This window comes from Aquarana catesbeiana, linkage group LG10 (assembly GCF_042186555.1).
Source record: "Aquarana catesbeiana isolate 2022-GZ linkage group LG10, ASM4218655v1, whole genome shotgun sequence".
NCBI lineage: Eukaryota > Metazoa > Chordata > Amphibia > Anura > Ranidae > Aquarana > Aquarana catesbeiana.
In genome coordinates this window covers 30658372-30685736 of record NC_133333.1, presented here as the reverse complement: position 1 = coordinate 30685736, position 27365 = coordinate 30658372, and the positions used below count along the sequence as shown (strand labels likewise).

Sequence of the window (27365 nt, the reverse complement as noted above, 5' to 3'; positions counted from 1 at the left end):
CACTCGGGGTTACCGCCAGGGAGGTTAAATAGAAAACTATCTTTTAGATATATTTTTTACTCCAAAAGCATTTTATTAAAGTAAAGTTTGATTAAAAATCGCAAAATCCGTATAATTTTTTTATTTTTTTATTTAAATGATTTGGAAACAACCCCCCTCCCCCCCTCCATTATTGTTCATAAGAGTGATCATATTTAGGTTCCTTTACTTTAGCTGTGATGTTTATCTCTTCTCTCCAAATTCAGACATTTCCGGAATCTGTGTTCAGATGACACCCCAATGGTCAGACGAGCAGCCGCCTCCAAATTGGGGGAGTTTGCGAAAGTATTAGAGCTGGAATATGTAAAAAGTGAAATCATCCCAATGTTCTCCAACCTGGCCTCAGATGAGCAGGTAAAGCTGTTACAGATCTTTCACACGGAGGTCATTTGGTTATTCTGTATCTGTGGCCGGCTCAGTCTGTTTATCACACGTCTGCTTTTCTCAGGATTCTGTCCGTCTGTTGGCCGTGGAGGCCTGTGTGAATATTGCTCAGCTTCTACCTCAGGAAGAACTGGAGCCTCTGGTGATGCCGACACTGAGACAAGCAGTTGAGGATAAGTCCTGGCGTGTTCGGTACATGGTGGCAGACAAGTTCACAGAGGTAAGTCGTTGTGGGGCTTGTTCACGCCAGCCGCTGCATTGCAACTCGGTATATCGCACCTTGTTTATTTTTCAAGTGCTGGCACAAAGTGTGTTTGCCTCGCACTGCACACCATTGCAACAAAGTGGTGCGATTGGGCACATTGGAGACTAAGCATTTTGCCTTGTCTATGATGGGGTGGGACTGCGATGGAATAGCACCCCAATGCAGTCTTGCTGCATGTAGTGTGAACATACCCATAAAGTGTTTTTTGTGCATGGTTGAGCTGTGCTTTAGGCTTGGTTCACACTATGAACCGCATGTGAATTTCGCAGGAACAGCACCGCATTCCTGTTCAATTCACATGCGATTCCGTGCGATTTGAGCCCATTCATTTGGGATGGACTCAAATAATACCAAAAGTGGGCATGCAGTAATTTTGGGTTTGCATTGCAACCAGATTGCATGGTCCGGTGTTAGCAGCCTGCATATTGGGTGTCGTTAAAGCGGTGTTCCGCCCCCCCAAAAAAATAAAAGGTAGCAGCTACATATACTGCAGCTGCTGGCTTTTAATAATAGGACACTTACCTGTCCAGGAGTCCAGCGATGTCGGCACCACAGCTGATGTTTCCATCAGTTGTCTGGTGCTTCCGCCACCATTGCAGGTAAGGGTACTCTGCATTGTAGCCTTATGGCTTCACGCCGGAAACCCTACTGCGCATGCGCAAGGCCCCCCTCTCTCCTACTGGCCCAGAGACAGGGAGAGGAGGAGGGAGCCCCGCAGTGATGTCCCGGGCTGCAAACCGGACTCCTGGAAGTGGGAACAGGATACCTGTCAAAGACAGGCTTCCTGTCCCCCATCCCCCCATGAGAGGTGCGAATTGTGGCACCAGAGGGGGGAGGAGACAAATGAGTAGAAGTTCCACTTTTAGGTGGAACTCCGCTTTAAGATTGTAACATTAACATTGACAGCTGCTATGGATCGCAGGGGCAGTGCCATTTTAATGCGGTGCAGGAAAGGCGCACAGATTGCAGCATTTCCCACACCGCATTAGTGTGAACCTAGCCTTAGGTTTGCTCTGTTGCTAGGATTAGCCTAGGTAAGGGCCCGTTCACACTATTATGCCATACAGGAAACCTGTATTCCACGCTGGTTTTCCGCTCCGCATTCAAATCGCACTGCCCTTGCGACCTGCAGTGGGTGTCAATGTTAACTTAACACCCCTAACGCAGCTTGCAAAAGTACCATGAAAACCGGTGGTGCTGGGTTTCCAAAAGTAGTGCCTGCACTACTTTTGGTGCAGTGTGATTTCAGTCCAGTCAAAAGGAATAGGCTGAAATCGCACTGCACAAAACCGCATGTGAATCACACAGGAACACGCAGCACCTAATGTGAATGGGACACTAAGATACCTTTTGAGCCGCTTTTATTTTCGTATTCTGTGCTGATCGCTATGTGGCAATTAGTAACGCTGCCCAGGTGCCCTTAGGCCTGGTGAGCTTTTTGTCATCACAGGCAGTTAATATTTCATATGTTGTCTGTATTAAGCCATGTGATGTTTTCTCTGTGCCCCCATGTAGCTCCAGAAAGCAGTTGGCCCAGAAATCACAAAGACAGACCTGGTTCCGGCTTTCCAGAATCTGATGAAGGACTGTGAGGCTGAGGTGAGAGCTGCAGCTTCCCACAAAGTTAAAGGTAAGGATTGTCTATGGAAGTATTTGGACAAACCTATTACAAGTTAACCTGTTGCTGCCCAGCTACAGCGTGGGCTTATTTTGCCGGGAGGGCATCTATTGACGTCCTCCCGTGATCGCGCTTCCTTTGCACCCCTTGCGCACAGGCAGCACGCTCTGTGATCGCCCAGTCCGAAGGACTCAGCTGATCACGGATTGTGGTAAAGGGCCAATCACAGCAGCCCTTTACCACGTGATCAGCTGTGTTCAATGACAGCTCATCACAGATGTCAGCACAAGCCTGGTTATCTGCTCTTTATTTTTATTTTTTTTCTCCTCACGCTGTCAGCACAAGGAGAGAAAAAGCAAGCCGATAACTGGCTTGTGTTAATCGGGGCACGGATTATCAGTGCCTCCCTATTATTGCCACCTATCAGTGCACCCTCACCCACGCACATCAGTGAAGGAGAAAAATTGCCTGTTTGCAAAATTTCATAATGAACTATGCAAAATGTGTGTTTGCAAAAATAAAAACCCCAGTGGTAATTACCCACTTTATACCCCGCCCATAGTAATATGACTTCCGCAGGAGGAACCTCCCATCCTGGGCGGGCGCCATATGACGTCCTGGGCTTCCCGGCTGTGCGTGTGCACCCGCGATTGCCCGATACACAGATCCACGGTCTTGCTCTGTTATGTAAATGCACAGATCCACGTCCTGTCAGGGGAGAGGAGACGGGTCGTGTGTTCCCAGTACAGAGGAACACCGATCGGCCTCCTCCCCTTGTGAGTCCCCTCCCCCTACAGTTAGAATCACTCCCTAGGTAACACACTTAACCTCTTGATCGCCCCCTAGTGTTGACCCCTTCCCTGCCAGTGACATATATACAATAATCAGTGCATTTTTATAGCACTGATCGCTGTATAAATGTGATATAAATTGTGTCCAATATGTCAGCTGCAATGTTGCAGTCACGATAAAAATGGCAGATCGCGGCCATTACTATTAAAAAAAATAATAAAAATGCCATAAAACTATCCCCTATTTTGTAGATGCTATAACTTTTGCGCAAACCAGTCAATATACGCTCATTGTGTTATTTTTGGTTAAAAAAAAAAAAAAAAAAAAAATGTAGAATACATAGCCTAAACTGAGGAACAAAAATACATATATATATTTTTTAAATTGGGATATTTATTATAGCAAAAAGTAAATATTGTGTGTTTTTTTTTTTTTTTTTTTGTTTTTTTTTCAAACTTGTCACACTTTTTTTGTTTTATAGCGCAAAAAATAAAAACCGCAGAGGTGATCAAATACCACCAAAAGAAAGCTCTATTTGTGGGGAAAAAAATTAATAAATTTCATATGGGTACAGTGTTGCATGACCGCGCAATTGTCATTCAAAATGCGCTGAAAATTGGCCTGGGCAGGAAGGGGGTGAAAATGCCCTGTATTGAAGTGGTTAAGTACCACCAAAAGAAAGCTCTGTTTGTGTGAAAAAGTGATATAAATTTAGTTTGGGTACAGTGTTGCATGACCTCAATATTCATTCAAATTGTGACAGCGCTAAAAGCCTAAAATTGGTCTGGGCAGGAAGAGGGTAAAAGTGCCCAGGCGGCAAGCGGTTAAAGTAGAGTTATAGGAAAACCAACCCCCACCTCCCTTTTTTTTTTTTTTTTTTTTTTTTTTTTTTTGATATAGGGAGGGGGGTTATAACCCCCGTCAGTTTGATTTTTTTTTTTTTGCCATCTGTGTCCCATTGGGAAGAGTTACCTTTACTTCCTGCACCATAGCTGAAGCAGGAAGTGAGAGGAAATTCCTGCAAATTAGTGGAATCCCTTGGGACCCCCTCCAGGTTACCGGAATTGGTGTCCCCATTGGAAGAATTTCCTTCTATTACTTTTCTGGGGACAATCCAAATTTTGTATTTTCAATAATGGTGAACAAGATAAATGGAGATGGTGAATCTCCCTAACGGGGGCACAGACCGCAATAAAAACTTTAAAGTGGTTGTAAAGGCAAATGGTTTTTACCTTACTGCAGTCTCTGCATAGATGCAAACCTGAGCCCAATAGCGATCCAGCGATGTGCCTGAGAGCCAAGGCTCTCTCCCTCCTCATAGGCTCAAACACAGCAACAGGAACCATTGGCTCCCACTGCTGTCAGTTATGGATAGTGACCAGGGAGAGGCAGGCTTGGGAGCGAGCTCGTACGAGTCCCCCCTATAGCAAGTGGCTTGCTATGGGGCACTCAGCGGGGGGGAGTCAGGAGTGCTGGAGGGGGTCTGTACTGCGGGGATCTGGCAGCTACCACTGATTGTGCAGAGATTGTGCAACTGGTGGTGGCGAGTAAGACTCTTAACGAGAAAATTTTGTGTTGTCTCATACATCATGAGATCCACCTCCAAATTGTTAATAAGTCTGCAAGAAAGCTTCAATTATCTGTTCTATTCATTCACTTAAAGAGAAGCTATCAATTACCATTAACTGACATGGTTGAGGCTGCTGTTATATAGTTTCTGAAAATGGTGCTGGTTCCTGGTTAAGTATATTTCTGAAAGATACTGCAGAGATAGTCTGACAGTGGTCTTAAATGAGAGCTTTAGTAGAGGCAGGAAACCTTGGTCTTGGATGGGAGCTTTGGCATGAGGCATTGGTCTTGGTTGAAAGGCACCTAGGGCAGGAGACTTTGGGGTTGATTTACTAAACCTGGAGAGTGTAAAATCTGGTGCAGCTGTGCATGGTAGCCAATCCGCTTCCAGCTTCAGCTTGTTCAATTAAGCTTTGACAAAAAAAAAAAAAAACCTGGAAGTTGATTAGTTTCTATGCAGAGCTGCACTAGATTTTGCATTCCTGTTTTAGTAAATTGCCCCATTGGTTTTGGATAGGAGGCTAAGCTGTGGTAGGAGATGTGATTTTTGGATGGATGCCTCGACTATGGCAGCTGTACATTGGTCTTGGATGAGAGCCTTGCCTGGGGCACCAGACCTTGGTCTTGGATGAGAGCCTTGCCTGTACCAGGTGACGGTCTCTGTGATTGATACCCTTTCGATAGGTTTCTGTTAACTAGTCTGAGCTGAGTTAACATGGTTTTTATATGTTAATTTTGCGTATGTTGGCAGGATGTTCATGTCATTCAGACAGATGGGTATCGATAACAGCCTGTATAGTGGATGCCTACTATACTGCTTAAGATTCCCATACACCTTGGGAAACGTTCATCTCACCTGCCGCCTTCAGCAAGATATGAATATCTGTGTATACCCTGCCCGTGGCGCTCTGAGGTTGTATGCAGAGTGTGGTGTTTTGTTTTTGTTTTTGTTTTTTTGTCCCAAGCACATTGACCCAGGTGTCTCTCAACAGATCTTGCTCACAACTTCAGATTGGGTGCCAGTGGGACAGGCTCCCGATCATGTAACCACTTTAGGTGACCGCTGTGATTGGCAATTAATCAGAAAGACGCTTCCACTCCTGGCATTTAAAACCCAAAGGGCCGCAAGGAACTAATGCGAAGGTGTTAATATATCTTTTTGTTTGGTTCTCCTACTCTGAATTGGGGCCCTTTCACACGTGCAGACCGTTCAGATCCACCTGTCAGTTTTTTCAGGCAAACCTGAAATTGATGAAGGCTTCTCGGCCGAAACCCGTCAGTGTAGCCTGTACCCCTGTACCCATGTAACCAAATAAAGGACTTTTATTCAAGAGCATCCAAGTTGCCAGCCCTTTTCTGATTCTCAAACCTGAACGGTCACTCCATACGTCTCTACGGAGCAACGGATGTCAGCGTTGACATGTCTGCTGACATCCGCTCTGCTGAATCAAGAGGAGAGCGGATATCTGACCGGTCCGTTTCTGCACAGTGTTCAGAGATGGACTTGTCATCCGCCGGCTCAGCGGGGATCAACGGCTCGATAACCACTGAGCAGGCGGATGTCTGAAAACGGATCTGCACATGTGAAAAGGGCCTAAAACATTTATGCCAAAATTCATCATCTGTGATATCATCAAAAGTTCTGTAATCTAAACAAAGCCTTTGCTAGAATAGTGCATTTTGCCGTTCTTCAAGTCTGTTGTAATGTATAGGATGATGTATGTTATGTACAGGAAGTATAAATGCCGATCCTCATCTGACGCCAGTGTGCTGTTTTGTTGTAGAATTATGTGAGAACTTGTCAGCCGACTGTCGGGAGAATATCATCATGACGCAGATCCTTCCATGTGTCAAGGTACGTCTGTCTGTCGGCTCTTCCTCAATGTAAATGTAGCAGATGATTTACGATTATCATTGTATGAACTCAGGCTAATGACACACTGGCAACTCTTCTGATAAAAACAAATCTCCAGCGGCAGGATCACTGCTGTTTGTGTCTTTTAAGCCTCGTACACACGATCAGATAATCGGATGATAAAAAATCACTTGCGGATTGATTGCACAATAGTCTGATCGTTAGCCGATCACAACAGTTCGTCCAATATCTAAAGGGACAAACACGAAAACTTTTTAGCCCAGCGAACGACCAAAGATCGATAACCGCCATGCATGCAATCCACTAAAGATCGATTAAACTCCATGCATGATTGGAAACGCGAAAGTAACTCGGAAGGAGATGGGAGAACGTAAACAATGTTCGTACCGCAAAAATGCTCCAACATACGAACAGAAACAGATCAGTACAGTTCTCCGTTCGTTAAGAGAACGAGCGAAAAAAACACGCGCTAATGAAACGTGCAGAGAGCAATACATGAATATGCCTCTACATTACGAACGGAAATAGCCTGGCAGACACAGGGGTCGCATGTATATGACATCACTTCCGATATGTAGCTATGCAAACAGGAAACTTTTCCAGAATCCTACGAAAAAAATCGGACATTTATTAGAGCGCAGAATACACTCTTGAATTCGATATTAATATTTATGCAACAAAATGCGAATAAGTCGTAAGATTATCTGATCGTGTGTATGAGGCATTAAGCTTCATTCAGACATGCATTTGAGCCAATCTCCACCCCCCCCCCTTAAGCTGCAGTACAGCAGCGGACGGGGGGGTGTCCACATGCCGCATGCGCGATGCTTGGTGCCCATGGCAAGTTTACCTGACATATAATGGTCAGCAAGCCCGCCAAACGCTACACACTGAAGCAAAAGGGGAAGCGCCACAAACTCTCTGCAATCGTATGCAATGCATAAACCGCAAAACACTACAGCACTATCATGGCGTCAATCCTGTGATTGTAAATTGTCATTAAACAAGTCAATAATGGATAGAGAACTACAAAAAACGTCTTATTCCCGGAGGTATAGGAATAAATGTCAGAATTGTTGAGAATGGCTGACACTGTTGGTGTTAGCAAGGCTGCCTGTAAGTGTGGGCTGGGAATCCACAATCTGGAATAAGAGGGGAGGGAAAAAAGCTCCAACATAATGTAGCACAATTTAATAAATACATTTATTTTTATTAAATTGTGCTACACTATGCTGGCTTGGCGCTTTCTATCCCTACCCATGCAATGGGTTTGTTGGCAAAAATGTTGTTAAAACAGTTGGTGTGGAGACATCCCATCGCTTCCTCACCGCCTGTCAGTAGCCTCTGAAGCTTGATCCGATCGTGGATTGGGTGTCAAAGGAGATTTAGACGCACGTCTCGATCAACCCTTAAAGAGGAAGTAAACTTCCATCTCTAAATTTTACAATTTTACCTATAGATCAGCCTATAAATAAGGCTCACCTATAGGTAGTGTAAATATCTCCTAAAAGTGCACCGTTTAGGTGATCTTTACTGTACATGCAGCCAGTGACATCACTAGCGCATGCGCTCTGAAGGAACAACCACCCGTCCCATTCCTTTAGAATCCTGTGCCGTGAACAGCGGCTCCCACGCGCATTTGCGGGAGTGTCATCGCGGCTCTGGCCAGTCAGAGCCGGAGTCCGCAAACCCAGAAAAAAAAGACAGGTAAAGATGGAAGCGACCTTCAGCGATGAGATCGCATCACTGGAATGCTTTGTTTTGAGGTAAGTTTCACATAATGTGCTAGTATGCCTTTACCTTGCAGGTAAGAAGAAGAATAAACATCCCAGCAAAAATTCCCACAGAATTCAGGATACACTTGGCCAAAACCGAAAATGACAGTTTTTGAAGTGTGTGTGTGTGTGTGTGTGTGTGTGTGTGTATATATATATATATATATATATATATATATATATATATATATATATATATATATATATTATATATTTTTAGTAAAAAAAATATGGCGAAATTCCGTTTCCTATTAAAAATATGGTGAAATTCTGTTTCCTATTTTCGGCGGCAGAAATTTCGGTTTATTTTTTTTAACTAAATTAGAAAAGAAAATGTTTTGGGGGGAAAAAAAAAGTATAAAAAAATTTCTGTCTTCTTATGTTTATATAATAATGTAAACCTAGTGGTGATCAAATGCCACCAAAAGAAAATTATTTGTGTTGAAAAAAAAAGTGATCTTAATTTTCATTTGGGTTCAGTGTTGCATGACGGCGCAATTTCCAGTTAAGGCAGCGCAGTGCCAAATAGCCAAATGCTCTGGTCATGAAGGGGTAAAATCTTAGAGGTCAAGTGGTTAAATTTACAAACCTTTGGCCCTATTGTTTGTGTATTTTGATGACTTCCTTTATTAGAATTAAAATCTGATCATTTATCTTCTGTTTCCTTTCTAACCAGGAATTGGTTTCAGATGCCAACCAGCACGTGAAATCTGCCCTGGCATCCGTCATCATGGGTCTGTCCCCCATCCTGGGGAAGGATAATACTATAGAACATCTTCTTCCTCTTTTCTTGGCCCAGCTGAAGGATGAGGTAGGCAAAGTTTTATTCTGTATGTGTCAGATGTGTGGGGTATGTTTTTATTGCTCTATCAGGGATCTCCGAACTACATGTCCCATGAGGCATTGTAAACCTTTGACATTCAAAGACATGACTAAGCATCATGGGAATTGTAGTTCCTGAACATCTGGAGGGCCATAGTTTGGAGACCCCTGCTTTGGAAATCATCTGTTCACATAAGGTACTTCATATTGATATTTTAATGAATCTTCTGTTTTACATATTTCTGCCACAAGGTGGAGCATGCCACAAAGCTGTAATGGTGACGATGAAATCCGATTTTATTACAAACCCAAGCGCACGATATTTCACGTTTACCCTAAACAGGAGTGTTAGAATTTTGGGGTTAGATTTGTAATCTTAAATCCGTATTAAACCTATCAAAAATATCATCTATTGCAGTTTACAAATCACTTAGATGTGGTGGCTGCATTCGTTTTCTTCTTCTCTTTTTTTTTTTTTTTTTTTTTTTTTTTTTTTTTTTTTCTCACCTGGTGATCTGGCTAGTAACACACCACCTCTATTAAAAGAGACGTAAAGAGTGTTTTCCCCTTAAAAAAATAGTAAAGTAAAAAATATTGTGTTTTTTTTTTATTTTATTTTTATTTTTTTTTCTAGCACAAAAAATAAACGGCAGAGGTGATCAAATGCCACCAAAAGAAAGCTGTATTTGTGGGGGAGAAAAAGGACATACATTTTGTCTGGGAACAGTGTCGCATGACCGCTCAATTGTCAGTTAAAACAGCAGAGCCATACCGCAAAAAAATGGCCTGGTCAGAAAGGGGGTAAATCCTTTCAGGGCTGAAGTGGTTAAGCCTGGTACACACTGAGTTTTTTTTTTTTTGTTTTGTTCAACCAAGCAGGCTGAATGGAAAAAACCTGAGATTGCTGTACTAACACATATTATGTTAGTACAGCAATCTCCACTTCTGTGCTATTGTGTACTGACAGGTGGACACGCCAATTAGCACTTACGGCCATTGGCTGCCCACGCTGATTGGATGATGATTTTCTGGCATGCCCATTCAACAGAAGCTGGTTGTGTGACAGGGAGCTGTACACACGGGCCGAAACTCGGCCAGTTCCTGCCAAGCCGACCGTTTTTAGCCAATTATTGGCCCGCGTGTACCCAGCATTAGTGTGCCCCCACTCTGGAGGAAGGAGCAACAGACACCTTTTGGACAGCAGCATTATCAGTCTGTGGGGAGGTTGGTGTTAGATTTACTAGCAAATTTAGATACACCAACATAATGAAGCCATTGCCAGCTCACGCTTTATAACCAGTTAGAGCAACTTGTTGTTTGTTTTTTTTTTTTTTTTTTTTTTTTTTTTTTCTTTTTGGGATAAAGGTTTTATACAAATTATGTTGATCATTGTAAGTACCCTTGTCAGTGTTAAATGGTTTTGTTCAATCCTCTAACTGCTACATCTGCAAAAGAGCATGTACTTTTGAAAAACAGACTTACTGGGCAGATCACCAGCTGGAAATAAAGGCAAGAAAGCCTAAAAGAAAACTAATGCAGCCATCACATCTAAGAATTGGCAAGCTGCAATATGTTTGCTTTTGGGTTTAATACCACTTTAAAATTAAACTCCAGCCTTCCCTTCAGTCTTGCACAGATATACCGGCTCCTCTCCTCTACTGAGATTTCTTCCTTTGATTTCACTGCACACTGTGAGATTCTCACAATGTGCATTGGAAGCTGTGGCAAGTCAGAAAGAGCCCACTTTGTTTCCTGGCTGGAAGACATCATCTAGCATGTTCTTGCCCAGCCCTACTGATCTTGGTGTGAACTTATAGACCCCAGATCTCTCCATAAAGAGTACCTGTCACTGCCTATTACTGTCACAAAGGATGTTTACATTCCTTGTGACAGCAATAAGAGGGTTAATCCTTTTTTTTTTTTTTTTTTTTTAAAGCTGCAATGTAAAGTTATTTAAATAAAATGTAAAGTACACTCCTGCTAGCATGCACAGGCGAACGCTTGCATTAGTCCCGCACACACAAACAGTGATCGTCCAATACATGTGCGGTGTCACTGAACAGATCATGGGCAGTAATTCTAGCACCAGATCTCCTCTGTACATCTAAAGTGGTAACCTGTAAAGGCTTTTAAAGCATCACACATGGATAGTAAAATTTACGTAGTTTGTCGCCATTGCATGGGCATGTGCAATTTCAAAGCATGACATGTTTGGTATCTACCCAACATAACCTCTTCTCTTTTTTTTTTTATGCAAAACCGCTGCACAAATACCGTGTGACGAAGTTACCAAACCCACTCATTTATTCTCTAGGGCAGGGGTCTCAAACTGGTGGCCCTCCAGCTGTTGTGAAACTACAAGTCCCATCATGCCTTTGTCTGTGGGAGTCAAGTTTGTAACGGTCAGCCTTGCAATGCCTCATATGACTTGTAGTTTGGCAACAGCTGGAGGGCCGCCAGTTTGAGACCCCTGGTCTAGGGCCTCTGCTTAAAAATTATATAATGTTTGTGGGGGTTCCAAGTAATTTTCTATCAAAAAACAAAACTGATTGTTACATGTAAACAAAATGCCGGGAAAGTTCTGGTCTTTAAGTGGTTAATTTTTTTTTAATGATTCATGTAGCATTTACTTCCTGGAATCCATCTGCCCTTAGCTCAGACATGCAGGCAGGAGAGTGTGCTTAGCTGAAAAAAACCCCTCCTGAAGACTCCTAGGATGTATGACATTTGCCAAGGCAAGAAATCCAGCAGTAACTAAAATGTGAAAAAAAGTTTAAAACAAGTAAATATAATCTACCTTCCTATCTATTTACTAATGGTAGCAGCGTGAGGAATAAAAATCTTCAATGCTGATTGGGGGAGTGAGGGTTGGGCTGCAGCGTTTTGGGCTGTGAGATGGTGTGAACGGGCCCTAAAATGTTGTCCTCCTCGCTGTGTTTTTTGTGTCCCTTTTTAACAACTGCTGTGTCTATTCTCACCTTTTCAGTGTCCAGAAGTGAGGCTCAACATCATCTCCAACCTGGACTGTGTAAACGAGGTCATCGGCATCCGCCAGCTCTCCCAGTCCCTTCTGCCCGCTATTGTGGAGCTGGCTGAGGACGCCAAGTGGCGAGTGCGCCTGGCCATCATTGAGTACATGCCTCTCCTCGCAGGCCAGCTGGTATGTGTATCATTTTAACATTTGTATGTTTGTGTGTGTGTGCCCGGGGTTTGAGGTCCATGGCACTCCTAGCTGAGCAGCTGGTATGTGCGTCCAATAAGATTCATCCGAATGCTTGGCCTTCTTTATTTCTGTGCGCTCCTGGACTCTGTAAACAGATGATGATCAAGGTCAAGAGCCGTTCTATATAGGACAAGTGGAGCTGCAGGATGAGTGTTGTGTGTGAGCGAGGAGCTGGAGGGACATCTCATACACAATAAAGGGCTGCGATTATGAGCCGCAATTTGTCTCATTGTCTTCTAGCTCTGAGAGCGGAAGATCAGCATCCTGTACATGAATACATATTCATTATTTGTACTTGTCTCTTGGAAGCGCTCCAGTGTACACCTTGTCCTTGTAGGCAGATGAGGGTTTTATTATTGCACAATTTGTTTTGTAATGTTACAATGCTTTAGTAGAGATGGATAGAGAAAGTAAAGTGATTCTCCCAGTGCTGGAGGTTCTAACGCTTTTGCTACCATGTCCCTGTATGTCGTACAGACCTGACAGCAGGGAGTGAGTGTGTGTGTGTGTATATATGTATGTATGTATGTATATATATATATATATATATATATATATATATATATATATATATATATATATATATATATATATATATATATATATATATATATATATATATATATATATATATATATATATATATATATATGTATATGTGTGTGTGTGTGTGTGTGTGTGTGTGTGTGTGTGTGTGTGTGTGTGTGTATGAATGTATGTATGTGTGTGTATATATGTATGTATGTGTGTGTATATATGTATGTATGTATGTATATATATATATATACACACACTTCATTTTTATATTCTGTATGTGTAAATCTAGCAAGCAGACTCCGCATTCTGGCGGCTGCGCTGCCTCCTGATTTGCGTCTACTCACCCCTGGTTAATGGAGCACCAGGTATTCCCTGCTCCGCTTGCGCATCTTCGGGCCCAAGAACGACATAGGTGCCACCCGGGGGAGGGAACAGAGCGGACGCACGCTCTCCTCCCCTCCTTGTGTCTGGTCCGGAAGGTGAGGTGTTTGATGTCCCAGTATGGCTGGGAAAAAATGTAATGAGGTGTAGCACAGGGAACATATCTAGGGTCTGTTAGACCCCAGATGTCTTTTTAAAGAGAAGCTGTCATCAAAAAACCATCATATAGGAGACTTGTCCCATATGTGATCAAGAAAAAAAATGTTTTTTAAATTTTAAAAATTCAAGTTAAATAGTTATTCTGGTTGAAAAAAAGACCAGTCCATCCAGTTCAAATAGCAAAGAAGAAAAAAACCCTAATGCACTCAAATAGAAATCCTTCATATACACTAGCCAATACCCACAGTGGATCCAGAGGAAGGCGAAAAACCCCAGCAAAGCATGATCCTATTTGCTCCAGCAGGGGAAAAAAAATCCTTCCTGATCTCCCGAGAGGTAGTCGGATTTTCCCTGGATTAACTTTACCTAATAAATGTCAGTACCCAGTTATATTCTGTACATTTAGGAAAGAATCCAGGTCTTCAAACAATCTTCAAACAATCTGAGTTGGCCAGAACCACCCACTGAGGGACACCCAAGCACATAAAATCTCCCCCTTCCCTGGATGTGTGTCCGCTCTTCTCTACCTGGCAGCACCCGCAGATGGGCATGTGAAGCCCAGGATACATAGCGGGGGGGACATGTATGGGGTGTGTGGAACCATTTAGGCGGGAGCCCAAGCAGCGGACGCACTTTCTAGTTGCCATGGGGACCTAATCTTTGAGCCCCGCTGTAAAGTATAGAAGATTTTAGTTCCACTTTAAGGGGTTATTTTATTTATTTATTTTTTTCTTTCATATCATACTTGTTTGTTCTAATTTTGGCCGTGGAAAAACACAGTGACAGTTTGAAATGTACTTGAAATAATATCAATTGTCTGTTGCCAAATTTTTGCTTTTGGGGGGGGATGTTGACACTCCCTCTCTCGTGTATTGGGGATTAGAATTATGTAATCAGATATGCACTTGGATTTAAACCAGAGTCTGTTTATAGCAGCTAAACAAACTTTTGGCTGAACCCCCATCCAGGGTTGGTATCCCACACTGTGCAGTCCCGGAGAGACGCTCCCGATGATAAAACTCCGGAGCTCTGCAACGCTCCCACCAGCAGAGGGAGCCGTCGTGCCGGATTGTGTGCGCTCAGAGATGGATTCTGAAGGGCTGTTGAAATAGAATGTTTCTTGTTAATAATAATCACAAGTGTTTTTGTTTCTTGGCCTCAGCAATGATTGATTTATTTTTCCCATGTAGGGTGTGGAGTTCTTTGATGAGAAGCTGAACTCATTATGTATGGCCTGGCTTGTGGATCACGGTAAGAAATGTTTATCTTTAAATCTCGATGCCTAGAGGACAGAATGCTGATGGTTTACAGATGTCCTAATCCATTAATAAGCCACTCTCCCTTCCAGCTGCTGATGATTCTAGAACGGTGGGGGTATTGTGTATTTCTAGACCACTTTAGGCTTCTGGATAAACATCATTATCATGCAGAAGATTTGTTTTTCGAACAGAAAACAAAGTAGTGTGTCTGATAAGATCACGCAGGCAATACAAATAGACCTGTTTAGCAATTCACTTAAAGTGGAGGGCCACCCTAAAATAAAAAAATAAAAAACATGAAAAATCCTAAAAAACTTTAAAAAAAAAAAAACATTTGAAAAAAAAAAATTTAAACTTACCTGAACTCTTGTTGCTAGGCAGTCTTCCTAATCTGCCTCTTCCTATTCGGCGGCGTGTCCCGCTCCTCGGTGAGCGGCCCCATTGCCTTCTGGGAACTGTGTGTGTTCCCAGAAAACCACGTGGCCATTCAGAGCGCCGCAGGAAACTGGCAGTGAAGCCGCAAGGCTCCACTGCCTGTTTCCTTTAGTTAGGATGGCGGTGCCGGGACCCGAGAGCCGAGGGACGGCTCGGCCTCGGGTGGCTTACATGGCAGGCACCCAGGACAGGTAAGTGTGCTTATTTAAAGCCAGCAGCTACAATGTTTGTAGCTGCTGACTTTTAAAAAAAAAAAAATGTTCCTGGCCGGAATCCCGCTTTAATGTCTAGATACCTTTCTAATGCTGGGTAAACACTACAGGTGTGTGTGTGTGTGTGTGTGTTTGTTTGTTTTTTGTGAAACCCCGCGGGTTGCCTAAAACAACTGACGTCTCCGGTCGGGAGCCACTGTACTAAACATGCAGGGTTAGTTCAGCGATCTCTTCTGCTGAGCTGTTCTGTGTTCTGACGGGGACGGCCCTTCTTCCAGAACACTCCGATCAGCACTGTCTACCATTGGCTGAGAGCGCTGATTGGGAGTCAGTCGGCTGCTAGTTTTCTGACATACACACTGGCAGAATGTCGGCTGGTATTTTTTTGTACCGGCAAATGTCTCCCGACATTCTGCCCGTGTGTATGGGGCTTAAAGAGGAGCTCCAGCCTGGGGGAGTAAAAAAAAGTTAAGTCAGCAGCTACCTGTCCAGGGATCCCGCGATGTCGGCACCCAAAGCCAATCTGTCCATCGACTCCGGTTGCAGGCATCGGCATCTTCTCTAAGGGAGACAGGAAGTGAAGCCTTCCTGCTTCACGGCTTGTTTCCTGCTGCACATGCACGATGGTCCCGTTGTCGTCTGGGACCTATGTGTATCCCAGAAGGCACCGGGGGAGGAGGAGGAGGAGGGGTGGGAAATTGCGTAGACCACCACACAATGATTGCAGCGCTCTTACCTGGAAGTGGGAGCAGGTACCTGGTTTTGACAGGTTTCTACCCAACCCCCCCCCCCCAACAGGTGCCAAATGTCACAGCAAAGGGGTGGTGGAGGAAGCAAACAAGTGGAGCTTCCCATTTGGGTGGAGCTCCGTTTCAAGGTTCGTAAGCTTTAGCCACTTTAGCATTGCAAAAGAGGGCTACAGCATGGTATTCCTGTTTAGCACTGATGGGCGGCACTGGCAGGCATCGCAGATGGGCACTGATTGGCATATCCCTGGTGGTCTAGGGTGGTATACCTGGTGGGTGTCCTTTTTGTGGGCATCCCTGGTGGTACTGGGCTGGCATCCACAGGGGGCTGCGCTGATAAACAATCAGCACAGAACCCCCCCCCCCCCCCACGTCAAGAGAGCCGCCGAACAGCTCTCCTACTAGTGGCTGACAGACGCGAGTGAGGTAAAGCCGATAAACGTCTCTTCCTGTTTACACTGATCAGCCGTTATTGGACACGGCTAATCACGTGGTAAAGAGCCTACGCGCTGCACAGCGGGGGAGCCAGTGAGCGGGTCTGGTGGCCGCGATGTCCGCCGGCCACCCACGATCGCTCAGAGGCAGAACGCGGGGGTCTGCCAGTGTAAACAAAGCAGATCCCCGTTCTGACAGAGTTCAGTGAGATCGTCTGTTCCTAGTGATTGGGAACCACGATCTCTCAGTACTCCCAATCAGTCCCCTCCCCATTGTTAGAAACCCCTCCCCCTCCCTAGGACACACTTAACCCCTTGATCGCCCCCTAGTGTTCACCCCCTTCCAGTGATATTTATACAGCAATTAGTGGCTTTTTTTAGCTCCTCCAAAACTGTAATGTCACCGGTCACCAAAAAGTGTCCGATCTGTCCTCTGTAATATAGCAGTGCTGCTAAAAATCGCTGATCGCCGCCATTACTAGTAAAAAATAAATAATAAAAATGACATAAATCTTTCCCCTATTTTGTAGATGCTATGCTATGTTTCGTGCAAACCAATATACGTTTATAGCAATTTTTTTTCTCACCATAAATATGAAGAATACATATTGGCCTAAACTGATAAAGACATTTTTGTTTTTTATATATATATATATATATATATATATATATATATATATATATATATATATATATATATATATATATATATATATATATATATATATATATATAATTTTTTTTTTTTTTTTTGGGGGGGATATTTTATTATAGCAAAAAGAAAAAAACCTTTTTTTTTTTTTTTTTTCAAAATAATTTTTGTTTTATAACGCAAAAAATAAAAACCAGAGGTGATCAAATAACACCAAAAGAAAGCTCTCTTTGTGGGGATAAAAGGACATCAATTTTGTTTGGGTACAATGTCGCACGTCTGCACAATTGTCAGTTAAAGCGACCCAGTGCCGTATCGCGAATGGTGGCCTGGTCATTAAGGGGGTAAATCCTTCCGGTCCTTAAGTGGTTAAAAACACTTATCTATGACTTTTGCCTTACTTCTTGGACAGACTTTAGGTCATGACACAGGAAGGAGTTGACCAGCTGAGGGTAGATGATGCAGGGTGTGTGCTAATGAGATCAGCTGGTCAACTCCTTCCTGTGTCATGACCTAAAGTCTGTCCAGAAAGTAAGGCAGAAGTAATAGAGAAGAGTGAGGAAGCGTGTGTAGAATTAAACCCAAAAGGGGAAGTTCCACTTTAAGGTCTCCTCCCCCAATCCTGTAAATTTTGACAGGTACTTGTTCCTACTTCTGATCCGACCCCCTAAGGTTCGTCATCCCTGGCCTAGACAATCAGAGCAGAAGGTCATCTCCTCGACCATTCGTGTAGCGCCCAGGGCAATGATGCAGAACTGCGCCCCCACCCCCACTGTTAATGCATGCCATAGAATGGGTTTACTGCCGTATGTCCATTCTCTGCCCCCTTACTGCACTGTGCCCAGGGCAGCTTCCCCTCCTGCCCACCCCTTGTCCCGGCCCTGGCTCTGTGTACTACCAGTGCACAGAGCAGGTAAGTATGACATGTTCATTATTTTAAATTTAAGTTCACTTAAGTTGGTGAATATGAAAAATAAGCAAATATCTAGGGTTCCTATTTTATCTTTTGGCTCACAAACTGAAGTACAGTTGGATAAACTGAAGTAATTTAAAGAATAGATGGTATCCCAAACATCACATCACTATTAGGTTATTAAACAACTTTTAAACAACTTTTAGCTTTTTGATGAAGATGTTCAATTATTGTCAGATGTAAAAAAAATAAAATAAAAAAAAAAAAACTTTGCATTTTTTTGGGGTTTTCAGTATATGCCATCAGAGAGGCAGCTACCAGCAACCTGAAGAAGCTGGTGGAGAAGTTTGGTAAAGAGTGGGCTCAGGCCACCATCATCCCCAAAGTGCTGGCAATGTCCAACGACCCGAACTATCTGCACCGAATGACCACCTTGTTCTGTATCAATGTAAGTGAATGTGGAGGTTCTCTTGGACTAAAGCTGTTGTCAGATATAAGGGGAGAAGCCTGATCTTGTATTTTCAGAGCTTGAGTTTCTTTTCAGCTGGTGTCTGTTTTTTTCCTAGGTACTCTCTGAAGTTTGTGGACAGGACATCACCACCAAGCACATGTTGCCCACAGTAGTGCGGATGGCAGGCGATGCCGTGGCGAATGTGCGCTTTAATGTTGCCAAGTCTCTCCAGAAGATCGGTCCCACACTGGACAACAGGTACAAATCTATGTTTTCTAGTTCAGCCTTCTCAACCAATGCTGCTTCAGAGGCTGCTAGGTTTTCCCTTTTTAAAGTAGAACTTTAGGCAAAAATGTCTTTTAATTTGGATTGAATAAGGGAGGATTATAACCCCTGTAAGGTTTCAGACAGCAACAAAAACTGACAGGTGTTCTAATGCTCCTCCACTCTATTCCAAACTGAAAAAAAAAAAAAAGTTTGCCCTTTATGGTTTAAACCAGTGGCCTCCAACTGTAGCCCACGGACCCCAGTGATGGGACACTATTCCTCCCACGGACCCCAGTGATGGGACACTATTCCTCCCACGGACCCCAGTGATGGGACACTATTCCTCCCACGGACCCCAGTGATGGGGCACTATTCCTCCCACGGACCCCAGTGATGGGGCACTATTCCTCCCACGGACCCCAGTGATGCAATTTTATTTATTTTATTTTTTTTTTACTTCCGCTGACCAGAGTACTACCCCCCTAAAGTTTGAAGGGCAGATAACTGGCCCTTTGTTTGAAAAGTTTGCAGAAACCTTCAGTTTAAACGGTGGCAGGTTGATCTCTGACCTGATGGTACCTGCATACTGTACTTCCAAGGTTGATATCACATCAGAGCCAGCATTTTGAGACCGGTGGAGCTTCAGCTCTTGACTATTAAGAGATGTATCTCAGGCTCTCAGCGGCTCGCTGAGACAGGTATCAGTCCAGGCACCTGGCGGATCCAGACTTCATTGTCGGGATGACGCGGTGCCTGGACTGATTCCTGTGACGTCAGCAGAGAGCGGACTTCAGACTGCTCTCTGCTAAAAACAGGTCACAGGAGTGCAAAACGAATTGCACTCTTGTGATCCATAGGGGAAGCCCAGCCAAACGAACTTTGGTTGTACTTCTGCTTTAAGATCTTTTTAGCTACCTGTAAGGGAGCATTTTTTCTAATTGACCCCCATGTGTAAGGAAGACCCTCTCAATCTGGCCCCAAAAAAGAGGCTCCCTTGTTCAAACAGGACCTACTAAAGACATTTGGTATGCAGCAGCTGCATGGACACAGCCACTGCTCCCAATTTCACATATTGGGTGCAGCTGCTGCACCCCAATTGAGATCAGTGGGCTGCCTGCATGGGGATGTGCAGAACACATGTGCATCCCCATGTGGGTAAACACGGCCCCTCCATGCACTTGCGTTTTAGTATGCCCCATGCGAACGAGGCCCCATGCGAATGGTGCAAGTGATTGTGCCATAGTTTTGTTTTTCTAATAAAAAAAAGCAATGTTGGCTCAGGCCCTTTTTTGATTGCGGCACGGAAATCATATGTCACAGCTGGAACACTAATGATGCGAAAAACAAACGAATGACCTGACGATTAACAGGAATTTTTGTAAGGTTTTGGACTAGTCTATGGCTTGCTTTTAGTTGTCCGCTTTTCACCAATCCATCGTAAGTTGTAGTTCTGACTTTTGGTTGCATGTTTGTTCCCAGTTGATTGGCACAGGTTTATTTCATCACAGGTTAAAGTTCAAAGCATACTTGCCTTTGATATGTTTTATTCATCTGTCTTCCTGGGGGGGTCTTGCCTTTTTGGGGGCCTTCTGTACTTTTCAATAAGACTACATCAAAGCACACCAGTTTTGATGTGTTCCATTACAGACTTTTCATCTGCCTTGAGTGCGGTGTTTACATCTGGGAATCCTCATCTTCATATGAATCAACCCTTTATCTGTGTGTCCAATAAACCGGGGACCCTTCAGAAGTATCGGTGCCTCCTCTGGGGACACTGATCTAAACACCCTGGACCTTTTTCCCGTCCGCCTAAAGAATTTTCATTTTCAGCACCTCCAGGCTGATATAATAACAACATAAAGCATATATTGCGGATATTTCCTGGAAACTACCAAGCAATGGAACTAGATTTGTTTTTATTCTCTTATGTAATACCGCATGACTAACCCATCAGCTCTGGAATGTGTATTTATGAAAGGCTTTTAAATCTACTGATCTGTGTGTAGGTTTTGAAGGCGTTGCTCTATGTATATATTAAGCCTACAGTGTTTTCATAGATTTGGTATGACTTTTGTGCTAATAGTTTCCAGACCCCTGAATACATCAAGGGATTCATTTAGTGAGCTGCTGTTAGATGAGTGAGGCCCCAAAGCAGTGATGGCGAACCTTGGCACCCCAGATGTTTTGGAACTACAGTTCCCATGATGCTCAACTACACTGCAGAGTGCATGAGCATCATTGGAGATGTCATTCCAAAACATCTGGGGTGCCAAGGTTCACCATCACTGCCCTAGGGGGAGATTTACTAAAACTGGAGCACTCAGAATCTGGTGCAGCTGTGTATAGTAACCAGTCCGCTTCTAACATCAGCTTGTTCAATAAAGCTTTGACGCAAATACATGGCAGATGATTGGTTACGATGCACAGCTACACCAATTTTAGTACATCACCCCCATAGTGTCTGCTCTCTGTGGTCAGACTTTAGGTCTCCAAACTGTGCAAACATCAACCTTTTAGGGGTCTGGTGACGTTGTAATAAGACTTAGTTTTGCGAGATAAGTCAGAGGAACACAAGTCCAGATGGTTTCATTGGAACCTCTTTCGCTTCTCCCATGAACTCCACCAATACATGACAGGATCCACTGTCTAGGATCCCCACCGGCAGTTCAGCGTTATCGATCTTGGCTCCCCGGGGGCAAATGCCCCTCCCGCCCCTACTCGATTTTAAATTTTTAAAATTTTTTTTCTCCCTCTCCCTCTCCCTCTCTCAAACTAAAAAGATGGGTGAGCTGCATTTTTACTGCCAACCCTAGCTGCTAAGGCACATGGGTATACACATGCCACACCCACCATGTTTCAGAGGTTAAAGTGCTTTGTAAGGCTTTGTGTTTTTAATATTTTTTTTTTAAATAACAAACATGTCATACTTACCTCCCCTGTGCAGTTAGTTTTGCACAGTGTGGCCCCCGAACATCCTCTCCCGGCAGCTCTCGCGGCTCCTCCTCTCATCAGATGACCCCCTAGGAGAAGCGCGCTCCCGAGTCCAGCATTTCCGTCCATAGACACGAATGCCGGACTCGGCCCTGGCGCCTGCGTCATTGGATTTGATTGACAGCAGCGGGAGCCAATGGCTGCGCTGCTATCAATCTGTCCATTCAAGACAGGAGACCTCGCGCAGAGAGGAAGAGTGCGTCTGCGCCGAGGAGATGAAGGGGCTCAGGTAAGTAAAACGGGGGGGCCGGTCACTGCCAGAAGTTTTTTCACCTTAATGCATAGGATGCATTAAGGTGAAAAAACAAACCTTTACACCCCCTTTAAGCCGGGCTGTAAAGGGGCGATATAATTGCGGCCTGTGAAAAGCCCTCTGAAAAGCAATCCACTGCATATTGCTTTTTCGAGGGCAACTAGTATAAATGTGCCAGTAGACAAGTTGTCGCTTGTTCCTTCATTTTCAGATCAATGGTTTGTTGTCATCTTACAAATAATCCAGAGTTTCATGCTTATTGGTGGATTTCTCATTAGCTTGGAAAGTCCAATAGGATGCATGTAAACGCTCACAGTACGACCAGTGTTAATTTTGTCAACTAAAACATTTTAGTCGACTAAATGAATACTATTTTAGTCGACTAAAATACAACTAAAACAATTGAGATGACTAAAATACGACTAAAACTAAAATGCCATTTTAGTCAAAAGACTAAGACCAAGACTAAAACTAAATTGAAATTTGACTTCAAAATTAATACTGGTCTGTAGTGCATGTTCATACCTCAATACCATAAATAATAACATATTAGATTTTTCACTCCAGCAGTAGATAATGAGTTTGGAAATTGTAGAGAAATATTTACCTAATGCATTACAATTTAATTAAACTCATTAGATTTTAGACGACTAAAATGAGTTTTAGTCAACTAAAGTACTGGAGATTTTAGTAGACTAAAACATAGGACATTTTAGTCGACTAAAATGTACTGGAGATTTAATCGACTACATACGACTAAAATGGGACTCAAACTAAAATGACATTTTAGTACTAAGACTAAAACTAAATCAAAATTTGCTGCCAAAATTAACAGTGAGTAGGACAGAGCCACATCCTCTGGTATAGAAGTTTTGCTAATTTAAGAAACTAGGGGGTGAGGTTCTCCATCAGACCCCACCTCTAATATATCACTTTTGATTGGACTGACCCTAAAATAGGAAGGGTAAGGCTAGCCATAGTGTGGATGGGACAACCCTATAAAATCAGGGGTCCCCATCGGAGTACCCCTTTGCATCTGCATCATGTCCCGCCTTTGCATCCCCATCAAAGCACCCCTCTTGCAACATGTCAGCCCCCCCCCCCCCATCGGAGCGCAACCTTGCGTCCCTGTCGGAGAGCGTCTCCCCTTGCATCAGGCGTCCCTGTTGGAAAGCGCCCCCCACATATCATGCGTCCCTGTCGGAGTGCCTCTTTAAGATTTGTTGGTGAAGTGCTCATGACCTCTGCAATAACTGTTTTATAATAAAAAAAAAAACTCTGGATGGAGAGCAGCAGAGACAGTCTGCGAATGAGGACGTTGTCTGCCTGTAACATTCCAGCTATTTATTTTGATGGATCTGTCTCTCCTGTATATAAACAGACATCTGTGCCTGACAGCACCAAGTAGTTTCACAGCCGTAGGCTATGCAGTAATCGCAGCGGCACAACAATGGTCTCCCAGCGTCATATCATCCGTTTAACTCTGTGTCCTGGAGAGGTGGAGGTGATTTGTATCCCAGATACTTTTTCATAATTTCCAAATAAACGTGATGCATGCCCTGGAATAAAAAGCTCATCGTTTATTTTCCTGCGGCGTTGGTTTTGGCGCTCAAACATAGGAAGTTGATCAAAGCGGTAGACACTGCAGTTCAGCATTTTATAAATGTAAAGTCCTGATTCTTCTATATAGATCTTTATATCACTAGAAGTATCATCATCAGGAGGAAGGAGGACCTGATCCCCCCCCCCCCCCCCCCCTATAGATCTTTATATCACTAGAAGTATCACCATCAGGAGGAAGGAGGACCTGATCCCCCCCCCCCCTATAGATCTTTATATCACTAGAAGTATCACCATCAGGAGGAAGGAGGACCTGATCCCCCCCCCCCCTATAGATCTTTATATCACTAGAGGGATCACCAGCAGATGGAAGGAGGGCTAAATTCTTTTGCGTCGCTAGAGGGATCGTGAGCAGGTGGCCAGAGGTCATTATTCCCCTTTATAGATCTTTAGTTATGCCCCGTGCTCCCCCCAGGTAAACCTGTTGCCCCCCCGCGTGTGAAGAAGACATGCAGCATTTTTGTGTACTCTTGAACTGTTGCAGACATGAAAAGATCCTATGTAAATACTGAAAGTCAGCTGTTGAATAGCCGGTGCCTTGTGTTGGCAAGTGTTTTCCTTGGGAGAGACTACAATGACAGACAGGCTTTACTATACAGGTATGTACATGTATCATGTTTTTATTGTTTTGACCTTTCCTTCTTGATCTGTATTGCAGCACCCTACAGAATGATGTGAAACCAGTCCTGGAGAAGTTAACGCAAGACCAAGATGTAGATGTGAAATACTTTGCACAGGAAGCCCTCACAGGTTTGTGATTATAACTGGTGGTCAGTGTGAGCTAAAAGTTTTCAGCTAGGGCCTAAGGGTTATTACCAATGAGCAGCTATCACTGTTACCGTATATACAAAGTACAACGGAAATTCAAAGTGCAGCGCTAAGACACGTTATCAATAACAATTAAAAACTCCACTAACCATCCAATTCATAGGTGTAAACTGCAGCAAGTTTATGATTGTTACAATGATAATAAACCCCAAAGTTAAAGTGCTAATGCAGGGGTGCTCAGCCTGTGGCCCATGGGCCATATGTGGTGCTGGGAGCCCCCTGAGGTGGCCCTCGACCTAAAACCAGGGACGGGCATACCCATGGTCGGCAATCTGTTTGTGATCTGGGCTTGCTGACCTGCCATCCCAGAGCATCAGAGTGCATTGAGCCGGCGGATCCCCTTACGTTTTGCTTAGGGGAGTGAATTCCCCTTGCTTTCTGTCCTCAATGCGATATATATATGTGTGTGTGTGTGCATGAGATATAGATATATAGAGAGAGATAGATATAGGTATGATAGATATAGATATAGAGAGAGATATTATGTGTGTGTGTAGATAGAGATAGATATGTGTGTGTGTGTCTCTCTATCATCTCTATATCTATCATCTCTATCGTCTCTATCTCTATCGTCTCTATCTCTATCGTCTCTGTCTCTATCGTCTCTGTCTCTATCGTCTCTGTCTCTATCGTCTCTGTCTCTATCGTCTCTGTCTCTATCGTCTCTGTCTCTATCGTCTCTGTCTCTATCGTCTCTGTCTCTATCGTCTCTGTCTCTATCGTCTCTGTCTCTATCGTCTCTGTCTCTATCGTCTCTGTCTCTATCGTCTCTGTCTCTATCGTCTCTGTCTCTGTCTCTATCGTCTCTGTCTCTGTCTCTATCGTCTCTGTCTCTGTCTCTATCGTCTCTGTCTCTATCGTCTCTGTCTCTATCGTCTCTGTCTCTATCGTCTCTGTCTCTATCGTCTCTGTCTCTATCGTCTCTGTCTCTATCGTCTCTGTCTGTATCGTCTCTGTCTCTATCGTCTCTGTCTCTATCGTCTCTGTCTCTATCGTCTCTGTCTCTATCGTCTCTGTCTCTATCGTCTCTGTCTCTATCGTCTCTGTCTCTATCGTCTCTGTCTCTGTCGTCTCTGTCTCTGTCTCTATCGTCTCTATCTCTATCGTCTCTGTCTCTATCGTCTCTGTCTCTATCGTCTCTGTCTCTATCGTCTCTGTCTCTATCGTCTCTGTCTCTATCGTCTCTGTCTCTATCGTCTCTGTCTCTATCGTCTCTGTCTCTATATATTGTATAATAAAAAAATATATAATATTTACAGTCACTTCAAACAAGTTTTTTTTTTTTTTTTTTTCTTCCCCCCCTCTCCAGTGCTGGCTTTGGCGTGAAGATAATCCTTCCAGAGATGCCGGGGGTGACACTCCATCACAAGGCCGACTCTCTTGCACGACTCCCGCATTTGTCCTCATGGCTCCGCACTGTAACCCACCCTTTGTCCAATTTTCTTCTCAGTGATGTCGTTTTTACCTCCCGGATCTTTTGCTCTGCTCCCGTAGTCCCGAACTCTACTCACAATAAATTTTCAGCGGCTGTGGCTTTCAAACCCTCTCCTGCAGTTTTCCTGTCCTAAGGGACACCGAAAGGGGATCATTTGTTCATATGGGTGCTTTGTTTTTAACGCAAGTTCTAATGCGCGTACATGTGAGGGGAAAATGGCAGCTTTTATGGGTGAAATATCGCTTTCAGATCTGTGCATTTATTCCTGAACAGTGCTGTAAGTGTTACATTGTACAAATAAATAATAGTTCTACGAGCCTTTGTCAGTCCACTTGGTGTTCGTTCCCTTCTTATAGCTTTATACCCTTAGATTTCCACACAAGTATGTATCTGTTAACGTGACTGACTCTGACTTATCTGTCAGATTAGCAACAGGATCTGAGAACTAGTAGTGTGCCCAGGTGCACATTCCTAGTTCACTGCTGTGTTAAGTGTTCTCGGCACAGGGCATTGTGTTTTTAAGGACTTGAGGTGTACTGTGGCTAACCCACCAGGCTCTGCTTGCATTGTCTGTTATCTTATTGACTAGTAACCCATACTCCTTTTTTTTTTTTTTTTTTATTTCTACCCAAATAACCAATTTGCTAGCTGGCAACTAGCTACCCTTCTCTGACCTTTGCTCCTGGTGCTGCCTAGCAACTGACCGCCGCTCTGTACTTAGCTGTGCAAAGAAAACATCCAGCTGGACTCCAGTGACCGTAAATTAACTTTATTGTTCAGGACAAAAAAATGCAGTCTGCCCAGATTATCTCTGCACTGATGCGTTTCGCCCAAATAGAGATAGGTTGTAGAGGTGCTAACGCCTATGATTAAGCTTCTTTTTTTTTTTTTTTTTTTTTTTTTAAATGGGTGAATTGCATGAGAGCAGGGAAGGCCTAGGCAGACATTCTGTGTGTGTCTGGAACAATTAATTTAATGTCATTGGAGTGTGGTTGGATGTTTTGCTGCATATGCAGGGGAGTGCGGGCCAGCACCCTTGCTTAAAGATGCAGACAGATACAGGACCTGGGAGCTACGGTTCTTTTTTTTTTTTTTTTTTTTTTTTTTTTTTTTTTCTCTCTGCACTGTGTACTTACCTGTAGTCTATGCTTTCTGCTTGGTAAGGCAGCTTCTTTCCTAGCAAACCAGAACCCCGACATCAGCTGGACTGACAAAGGTTTGCCAAACCCTCCTGCATATTTATTGGACGGCCTCTTTTCCTTACCTTACTGTATTAAGAATGAAGTACAGTCACGCTATGCCTCTGTAACTTACTAAATGCTTTCTTACTCAAGCCTCCATCCTTTGGGTAGCGTAGAATGTGTACGTCTTTTTATAGCTCACCGGGCTTGCCCGGATTCCTTCTGGTGCCTGAAGAGGAGTGTAGGGT

General features: G+C 43.7%; 1 protein-coding gene across 1 annotated transcript in view; it reads left to right on the top strand.

The window, feature by feature from the left end:
• Positions 1 to 26563, top strand: part of LOC141110528 (uncharacterized) — a 37119-nt gene extending 10556 nt beyond the window's left edge. Inside the window, exons 5-15 of the mRNA XM_073601909.1 lie at positions 246 to 393; positions 488 to 643; positions 2204 to 2318; positions 6452 to 6522; positions 8995 to 9129; positions 12127 to 12300; positions 14631 to 14691; positions 18385 to 18539; positions 18658 to 18800; positions 24332 to 24423; positions 25811 to 26563. Of these exons, the coding sequence (XP_073458010.1) occupies positions 246 to 393; positions 488 to 643; positions 2204 to 2318; positions 6452 to 6522; positions 8995 to 9129; positions 12127 to 12300; positions 14631 to 14691; positions 18385 to 18539; positions 18658 to 18800; positions 24332 to 24423; positions 25811 to 25827 (1267 nt within the window). The 3' untranslated portion in view covers positions 25828 to 26563. The remainder of the gene's footprint in view (positions 1 to 245; positions 394 to 487; positions 644 to 2203; positions 2319 to 6451; positions 6523 to 8994; positions 9130 to 12126; positions 12301 to 14630; positions 14692 to 18384; positions 18540 to 18657; positions 18801 to 24331; positions 24424 to 25810) is intronic.
• The last annotated feature ends 802 nt before the right edge of the window (positions 26564 to 27365 follow it).